The sequence below is a fragment of the Microcaecilia unicolor genome, chromosome 2 (assembly GCF_901765095.1).
Source record: "Microcaecilia unicolor chromosome 2, aMicUni1.1, whole genome shotgun sequence".
Classification (NCBI taxonomy): Eukaryota; Metazoa; Chordata; class Amphibia; order Gymnophiona; family Siphonopidae; genus Microcaecilia; species Microcaecilia unicolor.
The window spans coordinates 279,930,462-279,948,230 of record NC_044032.1 but is presented as its reverse complement, the minus strand read 5'-3'; the positions used below and the strand labels follow the sequence as shown (position 1 = coordinate 279,948,230).

Genomic DNA, 17,769 nt, shown 5'->3' with positions numbered 1-17,769 from the left:
GCTGAGACCTCCCTTAGCCTGACTGTTCTCCAGCAGTGACTCCCTCTCCTGGATCGACCCTGGTTCTTGGAATGAGCTCTCCCTAACTCCAAACCCCAGCTCCCGGGCTGGGATTCTCCACTACCCACCCATAGCACACTCCTTTTCTCTTGGTTGCCACTTCATGGAGTAACCACCTCCTTTTACAACCAGTGGTCACCTTTCTCTTATTTTTTTTTGTGGGGGGACTCCCATTCCCTCTTCCTGGTCTCTTTGCAGGGGATGCTCAGGCAACCAAACCCCCTCCCCTCGAGTCTAACCCCCTCTTTAACCCCTCTTATAACTCCTTCCTCCTTGTCACTCCCAGGGAACTTTTCTCTCCCTGTAACTTGTATCGGCACTCCCCATGGGCCAGGCCAACTCCCACCCAGGGACATCTTGGTCACTCACTCCAGTAACTCTCAAGGGCACATCTCTTCCAGTAATCCCCAATTTAATAGGGGATTACACATAGAAAACATGAAAGGCAGTTCTATAACTGAATGCATGCAGTTATCTAATGATGGCAATTTTACTAGGGACATGCATTTGTTTGAAGTGACATGGGAAATGTAACAACATTTTCCATGTCATTTCATGGTGTTCTGAGCCTGAAAAGACTGGGACCCCCCCCCCCCCCCCCCCCCCCCCATAAAATGGCAATTCAATAACAGAGTGCCTACAGTTAGGAATGTAGGTGCCAGGTTTCCTTTATTAAAATAACAACCTAATTTGGTACAAATGCTCCTACAATTTAGGCACAGGCACTTAGATGCCCACACTTACACCATGTCTGTGGCTGGCATAAGTGCAGCAGGAGTGCACATAGCTCACAGTATTTTGCAAGTTATGAATGTAAATAGGAGCTCTGCCTATGTCCATCCTATACTCCTCCCTTCTGTATGCCTCCCCGCTCCTGTCCCAGACAATATACCAGTAGAGAGGGAGTGGTGGGGGCACTGAGCTGGAGGCCAGAGGTAGGAGGTGGGTTCCTTTTTGACACACATGGCCAAAACGTGGGTTTGGAGAGGAAAGCTTATAGTGTAATGGGATCCATGGGGGATGGAACATTGTCATTGGGAGTATCTTAGAGTTTGAAGTTTGTCTTCAGGGATGTGTTGGGGGAATTAGGATGTCTGAGGGAATGGTAAGGGTGCAAGGACGTGTGACAGTGCATTTGTGGTCACCTATCAAACTGTCGGCAGCTTAGCTGCACTTACTACCTCCTCTTGATGTGGCAGTAAGTGCAGCCATGCTGTCAGTAATTTTGACACCTCGTGCAAGATTATGACCCTCCTCCTGCTGCTGCTGTAACACCCAACTCTTTCCCACTTCCACATTTAGGGGTGAATTCTATAAATGGTGCCTAAAATAATCGGTACTGAAAAAGCAAATCTTCTTAAGTGTTATTCTATAAGCAGCATCTAAAGTTCAGTGCAGTTTATAGAATAACGTTTAAGTGGAGAGGTCGTGCATAAATGTAGACGCTTCCGTATGCACCAATGAAAATGCATATGCCCATGCCTGAATTTACACCCCCCGATCCACCTCGAAATGCCCATGACCCTTCCATCTCCGTGCCCCCTTTTTCAGGCTTTGCGCACCTTTTAGGCGCTGATCCCGTGCCTAAATTTACAAGCATAAGTCCCAATTAGTGCCAATAATGACAATTAGTGTCTCATTATTCTATTGCATGAACAATTTTGGCAACTTTTATGGAATCGGGGTAGCCTCTAGTGCAGGTTTTTTACTGCACTGGTTGCTGTAGTAGTACAGAAGATAGCATGAGTTTGCACTAATGTCTACCGCACAGCAAAATCCTCATTAGCTACTTAATGCAGCTTAGTAAAGGGGATCCGCAGTGTCTGCTTCCTGAATCCGTGATTATGTCATGTGTATTTATAAACAATGTTTATCCATCCCAAAGTGGACTATAGGAAAAAATACAATAAGTGTTATAGGTACATAATACAGTAAATGCATCAAAAGACACTGCCGTACAGAGTTGTGAATCTGATGACTCTGTTGAATTCATTATTTAAATCACTAAATGAGTACATTTCAGTTCCTGTGTCCTTAAGAACATAAGTGCCAAATTGGGTCAGACCACTGGTTCATTGAACCCAGCTTCCTGTCTGCAATAATGGACAGTAATGCAAAATAAATCAATGATTGATAGAAAGCAGATTATGAAAAAGGCAGGAATCTTATGCTTCTCTAAATGTTGCGTTGCAAAGAGTTTTCACAAGGTCCTTCTTGACTGAATAACTGGGAGCCCTGAGATGTTGCTGCTTATCTAGCAGAACTCTCAGTGGAGTGATCAATACCTTGACTAAAGCCAACTTCAGATAACAGCATCTTTTAAATATATATTTCCTATTCAGCATTTTTTAAAATAAGATTTATTACATGCTTTTGTCCAAATTCAAGCTCAAGACAAATTGGCAAATCATCCTCATAATCAAATTTGTTTTATCATAAAAATAACCAAGACTGCCACTTACAGCAGACCAGAGAACAGCTCCAAAACAATAAAAACCCAGGTTAGACACTACAGGTAGCCAGTTGACAAATAGGGGCAATTGTGTCATCGGGAGATGGCCGGCGATGTCCTGAACCCGGCTAAATCGGTATAATCGAAAGCCGATTTTGGCCGCTTCAACTGCTTTCCGTCACGGAGGCGGCCAAACTTCAAGGGGGCGTGTCGGTAGAGTAGCGAAGGCGGGACAGGGGCGGAATGAGGGCGTGCTTTGAGATGGCCGGCTTCGCCCGATAATGGAAAAAAGAAGGGCGTCCCTGGCGAGAATTTGGTCCGCTTTATTTGGTCCCTTATTTTTCAGGTCCAAGTCCCAAAAAAGTGCCCGAACTGACCAGATGACCATCGGAGGGAATCGGGGATCACCTCCCCTGACTCCCCCAGTGGTCACTAACCCCCTCCCACCCTCAAAAAAACAACTTTAAAAACTTTTTTTGCCAGCCTCTATGCCAGCCTCAAATGTCATACTCGGGTCCATCGCAGCAGTATACAGGTCCCTGGAACAGTTTTAGTGGGTGCAGTAGACTTCAGGCTGGCGGACCCAGACCCATCCCCCTACCTGTTACACTTGTGGTGGTAAATGGGAGCCCTCCAACCCCCCCCCCAAACCCACTGTACCCACATGTAGCTGCCCCCCTTCACCCATAAGGGCTATGGTAATGGTGTAGAGTTGTGGGGAGTGGGTTTTGGGGGGATTTGGGGGGCTCAGCACCGAAGGTAAGGGAGCTATGCACCTGGGAGCAATTTTTTTTAATTTTTAGAAGTGCCCCCTAGGGTGCCCGGTTGGTGTCCTGGCATGTGAGGGGGACCAGTGCACTAAAAATGCTGGTCCCTCCAATGACCAAATGCCTTGGATTTGGCCGGGTTTGAGATGGCCGGCCTCGGTTTCCATTATGGGCAAAAACCGAGGCCGGCCATCTCAAACCCAGCCATCTCTGACATTTGGACAGCCCCAACTGTATTATCGAGAAAAAAGATGGCCGGCCATCTTTTTCGAAAATACGATTGGCCCCGCCCCTTCGCGGCGCCATCCTTGGAGATGGCCGCCCTTAGAAATGGGTGTCCCCGTTCAAAAATGCCCCTCCACATAACCTCCCTCTCTACAACCCCCATATTACCTGAAACACACGGACCTTATTCTACCACAACATCACTTTGTATCTGTCTCCCTACCGGACTGGGCGAACGCCTTCATGGTACTATGTAAGCCACATTGAGCCTGCAAATAGGTGGGAAAATGTGGGATACAAATGTAATAATAATAATAGCAGAAACAAACCGCTGTTCAGCTGAATCATTTTGAATATGAAACCCTAAATGTTTTGTGTTTGGAAACCACTTTAGGCAGTTATGAAACTAGGATTGCTATATATAAGAACTAAATGAAAGATCTAGAATCGAAGGGCAAGGATTCACAATATGATGGAGGGGTGGAAAGATTCAGAGCACACCTGAGATGGTGATACATACCGTACTGATATACTGCAATATTGAGATTGGAAGGAAATGGAGGACAGCGGTAGAAATTTGTCTGGAAGGCTGAACTTTTGCAAACAACCCACCCTTCATTGCTTCAAAAGCAGAGGCCAGGGAAGAGAAGATGAGACGAAAATGAGGGGCAGATAAATGAAGCAAGACCTAGTAACACCTCAAGCCATTGGCAAGCTGGATTAGAACAAGCACATTACGGTTCCCCGCAAACCAAGCAATTGAATGCCAGCACATTGATGTCGGCTGGAAACCATTCAGCAAGGCCTTTGCAGCTTTATAATTCTCCATCCTGAGAAGAGAAGGCCCAGCAACACCCAGTGATAAGCCGAGTTTCTGAATGAATCAATGTATATTTTATGTATCCCTTTAAGTGCCTCTTTCCTATTTAATCTTGGAGTTCTGCATTTAATCTTACTGATTGTATTGTATACCTCTCTAACTTGGCCTTCAAAAATGGGAGTATATTAAATTCAATAAATGATAATGATAAATGATGGGATCTACATGAACAGATGTTTGGGCAGCAGCTTCACTAGTTTTCTTAGCTGTATAGATTGTTATAAAAGCTCAGGGGTAAGATATGGTGGATGGCCGTTGGGTATTGGATTATATACCGGAATTCAAATGCTTGTGTATCCAGATTGATAGACAAACAAAGAGAAGAAATCATACAAGTGGTCGAACCTTGTCAGGCAGCTGGAATATATCTTTAACATAGATTAGAAAAACTGGGAAAACCGGATTAATCAGTTGCTCTTTATCTGTCATCATCTACCATGTTACTCTATTTAGCAAGAAAGAGGAGCACCTCTTAAAACAACAGTTATAATACTTAATATTCAACATATATTGCAATTAGTGATTTCTTTAGGGATATGAGACAAAGAATTGGTTGTTATTCCAGCCCACAAAAGGCAATCCAAATACAGGACAGTTAAAAACAAAATTACAGAGCACATCCGAGGACATGGATTACCGAGACCGAGTCAGCACGGCTTTTGTGTGGGGAAATCTTGCCTGACCAATTTACTTCAATTCTTTGAAGGAGTAAACAAACATGTGGACAAAGGGGAGCCGGTTGATATTGTGTATCTGGATTTTCAAAAGGTGTTTGACAAGGTACCTCATGAAAGGCTACAGAGGAAATTGGAGGGTCATGGGATAGGAGGAAAAGTCCTGTTGTGGATTAAAAACTGGTTGAAGGATAGGAAACAGAGAGTGGGGTTAAATGGGCAGTATTCACAATGGAGAAGGGTAGTTAGTGGGGTTCCTCAGGGGTCTGTGCTAGGACCGCTGCTTTTTAATATATTTATAGATGATTTAGAGATGGGAGTAACTAGCGAGGTAATTAAATTTGCTGATGACACAAAGTTATTCAAAGTCGTTAACTCGCGACAGGATTGTGAAAAATTACAGGAGGACCTTATGAGACTGGGAGACTGGGCGGCTAAATGGCAGATGACGTTTAATGTGAGCAAGTGCAAGGTGATGCATGTGGGAAAAAAGAATCCGAATTATAGCTACTTCATGCAAGGTTCCACGTTAGGAGTTACGGACCAAGAAAGGGATCTGGGTGTCGTCGTCGATAATATGCTGAAACCTTCTGCTCAGTGTGCTGCTGCGGCTCGGAAAGCGAATAGAATGTTGGGTATTATTAGGAAAGGTATGGAAAATAGGTGTGAGGATGTTAAAATGCCGTTATATCGCTCCATGGTGCGACCGCACCTTGAGTATTTTGTTCATCTGGTCGCCGCATCTCAAGAAAGATATAGTGGAATTAGAAAAGGTGCAGTGAAGGGCGACTAAAATGATAGCGGGGATGGGACGACTTCCCTATGAAGAAAGACTAAGGAGGCTAGGGCTTTTCAGCTTGGAGAAGAGACGGCTGAGGGGAGACATGATAGAGGTATATAAAATAATGAGTGGAACAGGAGGATGTGAAGCGTCTGTTCACACTTTCCAAAAATACTAGGATTAGGGAGCATGCGATGAAACTACAGTGTAGTAAATTTAAAACAAATCGGAGAAAATATTTGTTCACCCAACGCGTAATTAAACTCTGGAATTCGTTGCCGGAGAACGTGTTGAAGGCAGTTAGCTTGGCAGAGTTTAAAAAAGGGTTAGACGGTTTCCTAAAGGACAAGTCCATAAACCGCTACTAAATGGACTTGGGAAAAATCCACAATTCCGGGAATAACACGTATAGAATGGAATAACACGTATAGAAAGCAGGAATTGAATGCACTTAAAGCAACTTCTAGGACTGCACAAAATCATACTGCACAGAATCATACCAAATTCTCACCACTGCCTCAAAGGATAATACCACCTAAGAATAGATGGTTCACAGTAGGCTCAGTTATGTGACACAGAAGCATCCGCCCTCACAAGTCTTGCCCCTACAGAATTCCTTTGCTCCACTACAGCACTGTGATGCTCCTGAAAATAAAACTGAGGCGGAAGAGAAAGAAAAAGCAAAGAAGGTGGAACAAAAAGATATGAAGGTACCCAAAGAGAAAAGACACCCCCAAATCACTAAAACCAAAACACATACTTGGAAATGTAGATGGAAAGTGATGACCACAAATGCTCACAGTCTAAGCAATAAAGTTCAGGACCTTCATGCCCTAATCATGGAGGCAGACTTGGACATAGTTGAAATCACAGAGACATGGCTCAATGGTTCCCATGAATGGGATATAAACATACCAGGATATAATCTTTTTAGGAAGGATAGAGAGGGGCGTAAAGGTGGAGGAGTAGCTCTGTATGTGAGAAATGATATCACAGCGACTGAAATGACAGGGAACTGGGGAAAGGAAGAAGCGATATGGATCACCTTAAAAAGAAAGGATAAAACCTCTGTCCATGTGGGTGTTGTCTACAGACCTCCGACACATTTGGAGGACCTAGATAAAGATCTGATCACTGATATTCAAAAGTTGGGGAAGAAAAGAGAGGTGCTGTTGTTGGGAGATTTCAATCTGCCGGATGTAGATTGGACGGTTCCGTCTGCGAAATCGGAAAGAAGCAGAGAGATCGTGGATGCTTTTCAAAGTGCTTTACTCAGACAAATGGTGTCAGAACCCATGAGGGAGGGAGCGACGCTAGATCTGGTACTCACAAATGGGGATAATGTGTCAAATGTCCGAGTGGGTGCCCACCTGGGCAACAGTGACCATCAAACGGTTTGGTTTGATATGACGGCTGAAGAGGAGGGTAGCCACTCAAAACTCAAAGTCCTGGATTTCAAACATGCTGACTTTAGTAAAATGGGGGAATACCTGAGGAAGGAGCTGATGGGATGGGAGGAAATACAAGAAGTGGAAGGACAGTGGTCCAGACTGAAAGAAGCTATAAATAGGGCCACGAACCTTTATGTAAGGAAAGTAAATAAAAGCAAGAGAAAAAGGAAACCGATATGGTTCTCCAAGCAAGTGGCTGAGAAAATAAAGGCTAAAGAGTTGGCGTTCCAGAAATACAAAAAAACTCATGAAAAGGGACACGAGGAGGAATACCGGATGAAACTGAAAGAAGCCAAGAGAGAGATACGACTGGCAAAAGCGCAAACGGAAGAACAAATGGCTAGAAATGTGAGGAGGGGTGGCAAAATTTTCTTCAGGTATATTAGTGAAAGGAAAATGACTAAAAAGGGAATTGTGAGACTAAAAGATACTGCGAACCGCTATGTGGATAATGATGAAGAAAAAGCAAATTTGCTAAATAGATACTTCTGTTCTGTTTTCACAGAAGAAAATCCTGGAGAAGGACCGCGATGGACTGCAAAAAGTACAAATGAGATTGAAGTGGATAGAGCACTGTTCACGGAAGAGAGTGTTTATGAACAACTTGAAAAGCTAAAGGTGGACAAAGCCATGGGGCCGGATGGGATCCACCCTAGGATATTGAGGGAGCTCAGAGAGGTTCTGGCGGGTCCTCTTAAAGATTTGTTTAATAAATCCTTGGAGACGGAAGAGGTTCCGAGGGATTGGAGATCGGCGGATGTGGTCCCACTTCACAAAAGTGGTGATAGGGAAGAAGCTGCAAACTACAGACCGGTAAGCCTCACTTCAGTTATTGGAAAAGTAATGGAAGCGATGCTGAAGGAAAGGATAGTGAATTTCCTGGAAGCCAATAAGTTGCAAGATCCAAGACAGCATGGATTTACCAAAGGGAAATCGTGCCAAACGAACCTCATTGAGTTCTTTGATTGGGTGACAGGAGAACTGAATCAGGGACGAGCTATGGACGTAATCTACTTAGATTTCAGCAAAGCTTTTGACACGGTTCCCCACAGGAGGCTCTTAAATAAACTGGAGGGGCTGAAGATAGGACCCGAAGTGGTGAACTGGATTAGGAACTGGTTGACGGACAGACGCCAGAGGGTAGTGGTGAATGGAATTCGCTCGGAGGAGCGAAAGGTAAGTAGTGGAGTGCCTCAAGGATCGGTGCTGGGGCCGATTCTGTTCAATATATTTGTGAGTGACATTGCCGAAGGGTTAGAAGGTAAAGTTTGCCTATTTGCGGATGATACTAAGATCTGTAACAGAGTGGACACCCCGGAGGGAGTGGAAAACATGAAAAAGGACATAAGGAAGCTAGAAGAATGGTCTAAGGTTTGGCAATTAAAATTCAATGCGAGGAAATGCAAAGTGATGCACTTAGGAAGTAGAAATCCACGGGAGACGTATGTGTTAGGTGGGGAGAGTCTGATAGGTACGGGCGGAGAGAGGGATCTCTGGGTGATAGTATCTGAGGATTTGAAGGCGACGAAACAGTGTGACAAGGCGGTGGCAGTAGCTAGAAGGTTGTTAGGCTGTATAAAGAGAGGTGTGACCAGCAGAAGAAAGGGGGTGTTGATGCCCCTGTATAAGTCGTTGGTGAGACCCCACCTGGAGTATTGTGTTCAATTTTGGAGGCCGTATCTTGTTAAGGATGTAAAAAGAATTGAAGCGGTGCAAAGAAAAGCTGCGAGAATGGTATGGGATTTGCGTTACAAGACGTATGAGGAGAGACTTGCTGAACTAAACATGTATACTCTGGAGGAAAGGAGAAACAGGGGTGATATGATACAGACGTTCAAATATTTGAAAGGTATTAATCCGCAAACGAATCTTTTCCAGAGATGGGAAGGTGGTAGAACGAGAGGACATGAAATGAGATTGAAGGGTGGCAGACTCAAGAAAAATGTCAGGAAGTATTTTTTCACAGAGAGAGTAGTGGATGCTTGGAATGCCCTCCCGCGGGAGGTGGTGGAAATGAAAACGGTAACGGAATTCAAACATGCGTGGGATAAGCATAAAGGAATCCTGTGCCGAAGGAATGGATCCTCAGGAGCTTAGTCAAGATCGGGAGGCGGGCTGGAGGTTGGGAGGCGGGGATAGGGCTGGGCAGACTTATACGTCTGTGCCAGAGCCGGTGGTGGGAAGCGGGACTGGTGGTTGGGAGGCGGGGATAGTGCTGGACAGACTTGTACGGTCTGTGCCAGAGCCGGGGTTGGGAGGCAGGGCTGGGGAGGTGAGGATAGTGCTGGGCAGACTTATACGGTCTGTGCCTGTGCCAGAGCCGGTGGGTGGGAGGTGGGGCTGGTGGTTGGGAGGCGGGGATAGTGCGGGGCAGACTTATACGGTCTGTGCCCTGAAGAGCATAGGTACAAATCAAAGTAGGGTATACACAAAAAGCAGCAAATATGAGTTATCTTGTTGGGCAGACTGGATGGACCGTGCAGGTCTTTTTCTGCCGTCATCTACTATGTTACTATGTTTGTACGTTTGGGAAGCTTGCCAGGTGCCCTTGGCCTGGATTGGCCGCTGTCGTGGACAGGATACTGGGCTCGATGGACCCTTGGTCTTTTCCCAGTGTGGCATTACTTATGTACTTAAGCCCACCTCATAGTACAGAAGCAAAAAACCAACATCGGCATATATTTTGAAAGAAAAGGCCATATTATATTATCATTTTTAAGAGTGTTTTTAATGCAGTCTTTTGCTAGGTAAAACAGTGAAACACAAACAACCCTAGTCTAAATTTTTAAAAAAGCTTGTTATTTTTGTCAACAGCTATTTGGATAGTCTTTCGTAAGAGGTGAAGAACATGAGAACAATGTAGTATAAGCTAAATCCCTTTCCCATAGATATGAAACTTCACCCGGTCGATTGCAAGCAATCTACTTCTGCTTTCAAAAACTGGTTACGGTATGATTGGAAAAGTCTGATTTTACAAAAATAAAGAGTTTAGGACCTGAATCCAGTCTAAAACAATGTGTCCTTATCAAAAGACTTTTCAGAGTCTGTCTATTTCCCTACCCATCTTATTCTCACTGAGCAATGGATATAGCACGGCTGCCAACATGCAGTGATTCTGTGGGCGATGCATGTATGTGATGTGCTAACGGAAAGCCTTTCTAGTGGCATTAAAACATTTTATTGTTATTATAAAGCAAATAGAATACAGTCATTACCCAGCCACCAAGTATTTAACAAAAAGTAACAATGAGCATACAATACAAATCATTAAAACAAGGATTCCTTGTATTAATCCTATCTCCCTCCTAAGAACATAAGAGTAGCCATACTGAGTCAGACCAATGGTCCATCTAGCCCAGTATCCTGTTTTCCAAACAGTGGCCAAGCCAGGTCCTCCTATTTGTTTTAAAAAGTATTTCCATGTAACTTCCTTGAGTGTCCCTTAGTCTTTGTACCATTGGAACGAATAAAAAATCGATTTACTTCTACTCGTTCTACACCACTCAGGATTTTGTACAGCTCAATCATATCTCCCCTCATCCATCTCTTTTCCAAGCTGAAGATCCCTTACCTCTTTAGTCTGTCTTCATATAACAGGAGTTCCATCCCCTTTATCATTTTGGTCACTCCTCATTGAAATTTTTCTAATTCTGCTATATCTTTTTTGAGATACAGCGACCAGAACTGAACGCAATACTCAAGGTGCGGATGCACCATGGAGCGATACAAAGGCATTATAGTATTTTTGGTCTTATTCAGCATCCCTTTCCTAATAATTCCTAGCATCCTGTTTGCTTTTTTGGCCGCCATTGCACACTGAGCAGACAATTTCAGTGTGTTATCTACAAAGACTCCTAGATCTTTTTCTTGCGCGCTGACCCCCCAAGGTGGACCCTAGCATCAGGTAACTATGATTCGGATTATTCTTTCCAATGTGCATCATCTTGGATTTGTCATTAAATTTTATCTGCCATTTGGATGCCCTGTCTTCCAGTTTCCTAAGGTCTTCCTGCAATATTTCACAGTCTACACATGTTTTAACAACCTTGAATAGTTTTGTGTCATCTACAAATTTGATCAACTCACTCATCATTCCAATTTCCATATCATTTATAAATATGTTAAATAGCACCGGTCACAGTACAGATCCCTGTGGCACTCCACTGTTCACCCTCCTCTATTGAGAGAAATGACAATTTAACCCTACCCTCTGTTTTATAACCAATTCCTAATCCACACCAGAACCTGGTTTCCTATCTCATGACTCTTTAATTTTCTCAGGAATCTCTCTCATGAGGAGCTTCATCTAAAGCTTTCTGAAAATCTAGATACACTACATCAACCGGCTCACCTTTATCCACATGTTTATTCACACCTTCAAAGAAATGAAGCAAATGGTCAGGCAAGCCTTCCTTTGGCTGAACCCATGCTGATTCTGTCCCATTAAACCACGTTTATCTATGTGTTCTCTAATTTTATTCTTTATGATAGTTTCCACCATTTTGCCCAGCACCGATATCAGGCTTACCAGTATATAATTTCCCTCCTTCCTCCACCCCCCCCAAGAAAAAGAAAAATACAACAGCAAAAACAAAAATACCACTACAAATACACTACACAGGCCAAGCATTGCCCTGAAACTATTATCACCGAGGCCAATAAAACAGAAATTATAATTTTAGCGTTATTTGCTCAAACCTCAAATCATTGCCTCAGGTACAAACTTAGATTGTGAGCCCTCCTGGGACAGAGAAATATCCAGTGTACCTGAATGTAACTCACCTTGAGCTACTAATGGATAATGGAATGCAGAAGGAAACACATCCCGGGGCTGCAGTGATGTGACTTGACAGAAGAGAATATAAAACCTAGAGAAGACTCAACTGAACTGGAAGCCCCAATGAGCCAGAGGACAGGCGCTTTGGACCAAGTATATCATACAATTTTTTTTAATGCACAAAATTAGATTTGTAAGTAAAATATTCAGCAATAATAAGTTATTTTAAAAAAAGCTAAATGAATAGCTTTTATGATAAGTGCACAGTTATAGCACAGCGTAACTATTTTAGAATGTAAGGTGATGTTTTTTCCAGGAAGTCATCCAGTTGTTTGATGTCTGTTGCTGAAAGAATCTTCAGAAAACAGTGAGGAGCTACCCTGTTATTCAATCAGAAATAAAACTTGTCAATAAAAAGTCAGAAAAGTAGTGGAGTAGACAAAGATGCGTTAAGGTGCCAGGATTCTGAATTGCTCAGTTTTTTCTCTCAGGCAGCAAAGAAACAAAAAAAAAAGAAGCCATTTCAGGGGTCATTTGCATTGTGTTCTCCATTCCTTTTCAAAAAACATGGGTGTTCAAGTTTCCACCAACTTTGTCACTATGAGGTCCTTTTACAAAGGCGCGCTGAAAAATGGCTTGTGGTAGTGTAGGTGCAGGTTTTGAGCGCACGCAGAATCATTTTTCAGTGCAACTGTAAAAAAGCCCTTTTTTTTCCCCCTGAAAATGGACGTGTAGCAAAATCAAAATTGCTGCACATCCATTTTGGGTCTGAGACCTTACCGCCAGCCATAGACCTGGCGGTAAAGAATTTGGGTGGTAATGACCTAGCGTGTCAAATGTCGTACGCGCTAGAAAATAAAAAAATATTTTTCAGATGCGCGTATCGGACGTGCACCAAAAATGAAATTACCGCAAGAGCCACGCGGTAGATGGGTGGTAACTCCATTTTGGGGCACATTGGGTGTGCATAGGCGCCTACGTGGCTTAGTAAAAGGCGCCCTATGTGGGGGGTTATACAAACAAGGGAACAGAAAGAAAATACTGATTAAAGAAAAGATGCTGTTTGTGTATACTGTTTTTTTTTGTTTTAAATTATAACCATATGTTGATAAAAGTGTGTTTTTTACCATTGTCTGTGCAAATGTTATGAATCCAACCTATCACATATACATGACGTCTATTTAAATCTTTCCAGGCTTAAAGTATCCAAGACTGTTTAGTATTGTGCATGCTCCTCATTATCAGCAAATTTAGGAAGATGTGCATGCCCATGGTTTCGAGTGCACAGAAATGAAACATATATTTTCCTCTCTGCAGGCTATGGAGAAAATAGTCATCAGCAAATGTAACACCCAGTGTTTCCTCTTTCCTTAGGAAAATTTAGAGAGAAGGCCTCAATTCTACACAAGATGGCTAAAAAGAAGTGTCAAGTGGAAGACAGTGAAAGACTGAATGGTGCTGCTAACTATATTGGTGAGCAAAGAGTGCATTTATTTTCCAAGCGTTTAGATGTACCCAGAAACCCATGTTCTTGATCTCCTGCTTCAAAATGTCTTTGGAAGCCTGCATTCCTCCAGTCCAGTGAAACTCATAGGGCTCTTTTTGCTTGAATGCTTCTTCCTGCACGAAGGTTGCATTTTTCCAAAGGAGCATTCAGATAGATAATGGTCCAGTTCTTTTCATCTGTCCTTTTTTTTTTTAAGTTCTCGCTCAGCTTCCATATAATCCTAAAACACAGACCTTTATTGCTGACTTTGAGTCTTCACCATTGAAATGATATAGTGAACAAACCAATATCACATCCTCTTTTGAGATGAAAATTCTGGCAGTTTGCCAGAATTAAACAGAGTTTTTCCCAGTTTAGTTCTTTTTGTCAGTCCACACAACACATATGACGTCCTTACATGAAAAGCTAATTTAAAAAATATATATGTCATGTAAAAGAATGCACTTGGGGTGAATCTGATGATCCACTAACAGTGCTAGTCACCATTATGCTGAAAGTTGGGGCTCAGTTCTTACACTTGGGTTCTCTTCTTTTTTTTTTTTTTTTTTTGATCAGCCAGTGCTGGAAATACTACAGAGGTGGCATTCAGATCCCCAAGGGTAGAGGAAAACTTACAATCATTATATTGCATTGACTCAAAAGACTGCAGGTACACACATATATTGAGTTCTACTACTACTACTTGACGTTTCTAAAGCGCTACTAGGGTTACGCAGCGCTGTACAGTTTAACATAGAAGGACAGTCCCTGCTCAAGGAGCTTACAATCTAAAGGACGAATGTACAGTCAGTCAAATAGGGGCAGTCAAATTGGGGCAGTCTAGATTTCCTGAAAGATATAAAGGTTAGGTGCCGAAAGCAACATTGAAGAGGTGGGCTTTGAGCAAAGTGTTGAAGATGGGTAGGGAGGGGGCTTGAAAGGAGCTACTGCCTGTGGTCCCTAAGATTAGGCCTGTCACTGCATGATTGGACTGAATAGAAGGAGGTAAGGGAGGCTGACAATGAGGGGAAATCTTCAGCATTAACCTGCACTGTATAATATTTAAGGACATGTGCTCAGAACATAAGAACTACATACAATGTTTATTTGCAATACAGTTAATGCAATAATTTAGAAGGCAGTTCTAGGGATTTTACACAAGGGACATATTCCACAAGATAAATATTGTTAGCAAGGCAGACAAGACAGAATTATTAATTAGGCTGGCTTAATAGTAGCTCACTTTGATTGAGGCTCAGATTAATTATTTCAGCTGCTGGTTAGAGTGGTGAAGGAGGTCTTTTTTTCTTAGCTAGATGGTGGATTCTTTGTTAGGGAAAGAAGTCTTCTGTTTGTAGAGTTGTTGCTGGAGCCTGGCTTGGCTCACAGAGATCCAGTGAAGGTCCAGAGAGGAGCAGATCATCTAGCAGGCAGGGTCCAGGGATGAGCACAAGTCCAGAGAGGTAAAGAAAAAGAACAATGGCAGACTGAGAGTGTTTCAGTTTTTTTTTATAATTTCTTATTGGACCGTAGGCTGAAGTCAGGTGAGGTGTATTTGATCCAGTGAAAACTCATGGATAGCTGAAAACTGTTTCTTTCTGGTTTTTGAGATGGAGCATAGTAGCTGGTCACATGTTTCTGGCTAACCAATCACAGTGCTGTTGTACACACCCCAGAAGGTACTTGACAGGATTAAGAATCATTGGGAGTTTTGGGTAGATGGGCTTTCTTTTTTTAGATTAGGTGAGTCATTAACTGTGAATTTCAGGTAGATGGGCTGTCAATATGCAGACTTTGTTCTTTGGAGATGTGGACCTTTTAGTATTCAGCCAGCCAGTTCTGTTGTTACACTATGGCCCATTCAATAGTCCTTGTGTTTCAGGCTTTCACTGGTCTTTATGGGGAGGGTAGAGCCAGGTTTGTTTTCTGAGCAAGTAACATTCAAATGTCTTTGCCAAATATTTTTATATATTTGTTTCTATTTTCCAGCAAAACCATTTTAATTCTGAAAAATCATGCTGCACTAGGCCCAGTAGGAGTGGCCTAGCAGACCTTTCTCCTACCATTCTGGGTTCAATTTCCAATACTGCTCCCTGTGACCCTGGCAAGTCACTTAACCCTCTATTGCCTCAGGTTCAAAAAAACAAGATTGTTAGCCGCCTAGGGACAGAGATAGTACCTGCTTTATAATTGGATTGTAAAGCTACATTGAACCTGAACTATGTTTGGGATAATGTGGGATGCAGAGGTCATAATAAATTATAGTAAACCACTCTTGTAAATGAGGAGGTGGGGTAGCAATTTTTGTAATGATTTGAAACTGTCTCAAATAATGCATTATGGTTTTGAGCATATGGAAGCATTAACAATTCATTTAATAGGCTCAGAACAATTATATTGCTTCTCTTTTTATCGATCCCCTTCTTTGGTTGCATCGTCATTTGACAAATTGAGTTAGTTAATTACAGACTTTAATCTTTTACCCAGTGCATTAATTATACAATGTGATGTAAACATTCATCTGGAAAATTCTAGTACTACTGCCGAACTTGCTTTTTTAGCTCTGTTGGATTCTTTAGGTTTCACTTTGCAATACACTCAAGCCACCCATCGGGACGTCCCGGTCATTGCCTTGATATGGTGGCTATTTGTTCATCTGGGAAAGGTTCAGATTTTTATGCTGTTGCAACCTCTTAGACAGATCATTTTCTCTTAAAATGTAAGATTTCATCTGTTCAAAATTGTTACTCTTCATTGAAATTCTCCACTAGGAGGAATATTTCAGCGGTAAATATGTATTTATTGTCATTTTTATCCCACATTATCCCAAAAAGGCTTGAGTTCAATGTGGCTTACATTTGATTAATAAAACAGTATAATGATGAGTAGGTTTTACAGTTGCATATAGGAAATATAAAAAGAGAAGTAACTTTATAGATAACATGTAGAATAACTTATTAGAAGAGATGCCCATAACATTAAAGGTAGAAGCATGGTATAAAACCTTAAATAAGGTTTTAGATGAGAAAGCTCCTTAAAAAAAAATCACATTACAATAGTAAAAGCACTCCCTCATTTAAAAGACCATGATTTTCATTGGCTGGGAGAATCGGATGTTAGGTGGGATTCATTGGAAGGGCAGACATCTGGGAGATATTTGAAGATGGGGAGGAGCAAACCTCATTATTTATATCTTGCCTTGGGGTAGGTATAAATACCATGTTTCTTTTTCAATACAGATGTGGATTCTAGGAATGCACATTTATATTTAGGTCTGCTCAAGACACTCCCTTTCCCCACTGTACCCACACTTCCTTGATATCCTGCCCTAGCCCCACCAGCCAGTCAGTGGTAGTGGTAGGCATACAAATCTCTCTCATGCATATTCATTAATCCTAACAAATATGAGTAGCCTAATTACAATCTGGTAACACACAAGTAATGTTGCACTTAAAGTAACCACTATCCGCTCTTATTCAAAAAACTTTATTACACTATTAAAGTGCTCCAGTACGAGATACAAATCCCTTTATAAAACCCCAAACCCTCTCCACTGTTCTCTCATATCATTCACAACACATTCAAACACTATCACACAATGCACAGCTCAGGAAAATTAGTATTCTAACATGTGGATGCTTAGCTGCAGAACCATGGCCATCAGCACAACATAGACTCTTAACTCAGGAGATAAGTCTTGCAACATAAAGTTCAATCAAGATCCAGAACTGTGCTCAGATTGACAAACTGTCAGTAAGTAAAAGATCATTTCTTCTTGCAGCACGTAATACAGCGGGCTGCCAAACTTGTATATCAGTCCTCTTCCTCGCTTGAGCTGTTATCAGTCCTTTTCCTCACTTTAGCTGTTACAGGAATTCAACATCCTCAAACACACAAATCGTCAGCACCCAACACAAATTTCTGTTTCGTAGAATCGTGTCTTCAGGGGCGGTGACTAGAACACAGTGAAGAGAGAATTTGCTTCTAATTGACTGAACTTTGTGTTGCAAGTATTATCATTATGCAACAATATTTGAACCACATCGGTTCCAGCGTTGAACACTTGGTGACTGATATATAGTAGGATTACTCTACAATCTCCTGAGTTAAGGTTCTATGTTGTGCTGATGGTTATGGTTCTGCAGCTAAACATTCATATGTTAGAATACTAATTTTCCTGAGCTGTGCGTTGTGTGATAGTGTTTGAATGTGTTGT

The 17,769-nt window shown here is 42.2% G+C and overlaps 1 protein-coding gene across 1 annotated transcript in view; it reads left to right on the top strand.

Annotated features, from left to right (window-relative positions):
- SLC24A2 (solute carrier family 24 member 2) overlaps nt 1-17,769 on the top strand; it is a 399,922-nt gene that overhangs the window by 342,342 nt on the left and 39,811 nt on the right. The window contains 1 exon segment of the mRNA XM_030192433.1: nt 13,442-13,540. Within this exon segment, the coding sequence (XP_030048293.1) occupies nt 13,442-13,540 (99 nt within the window).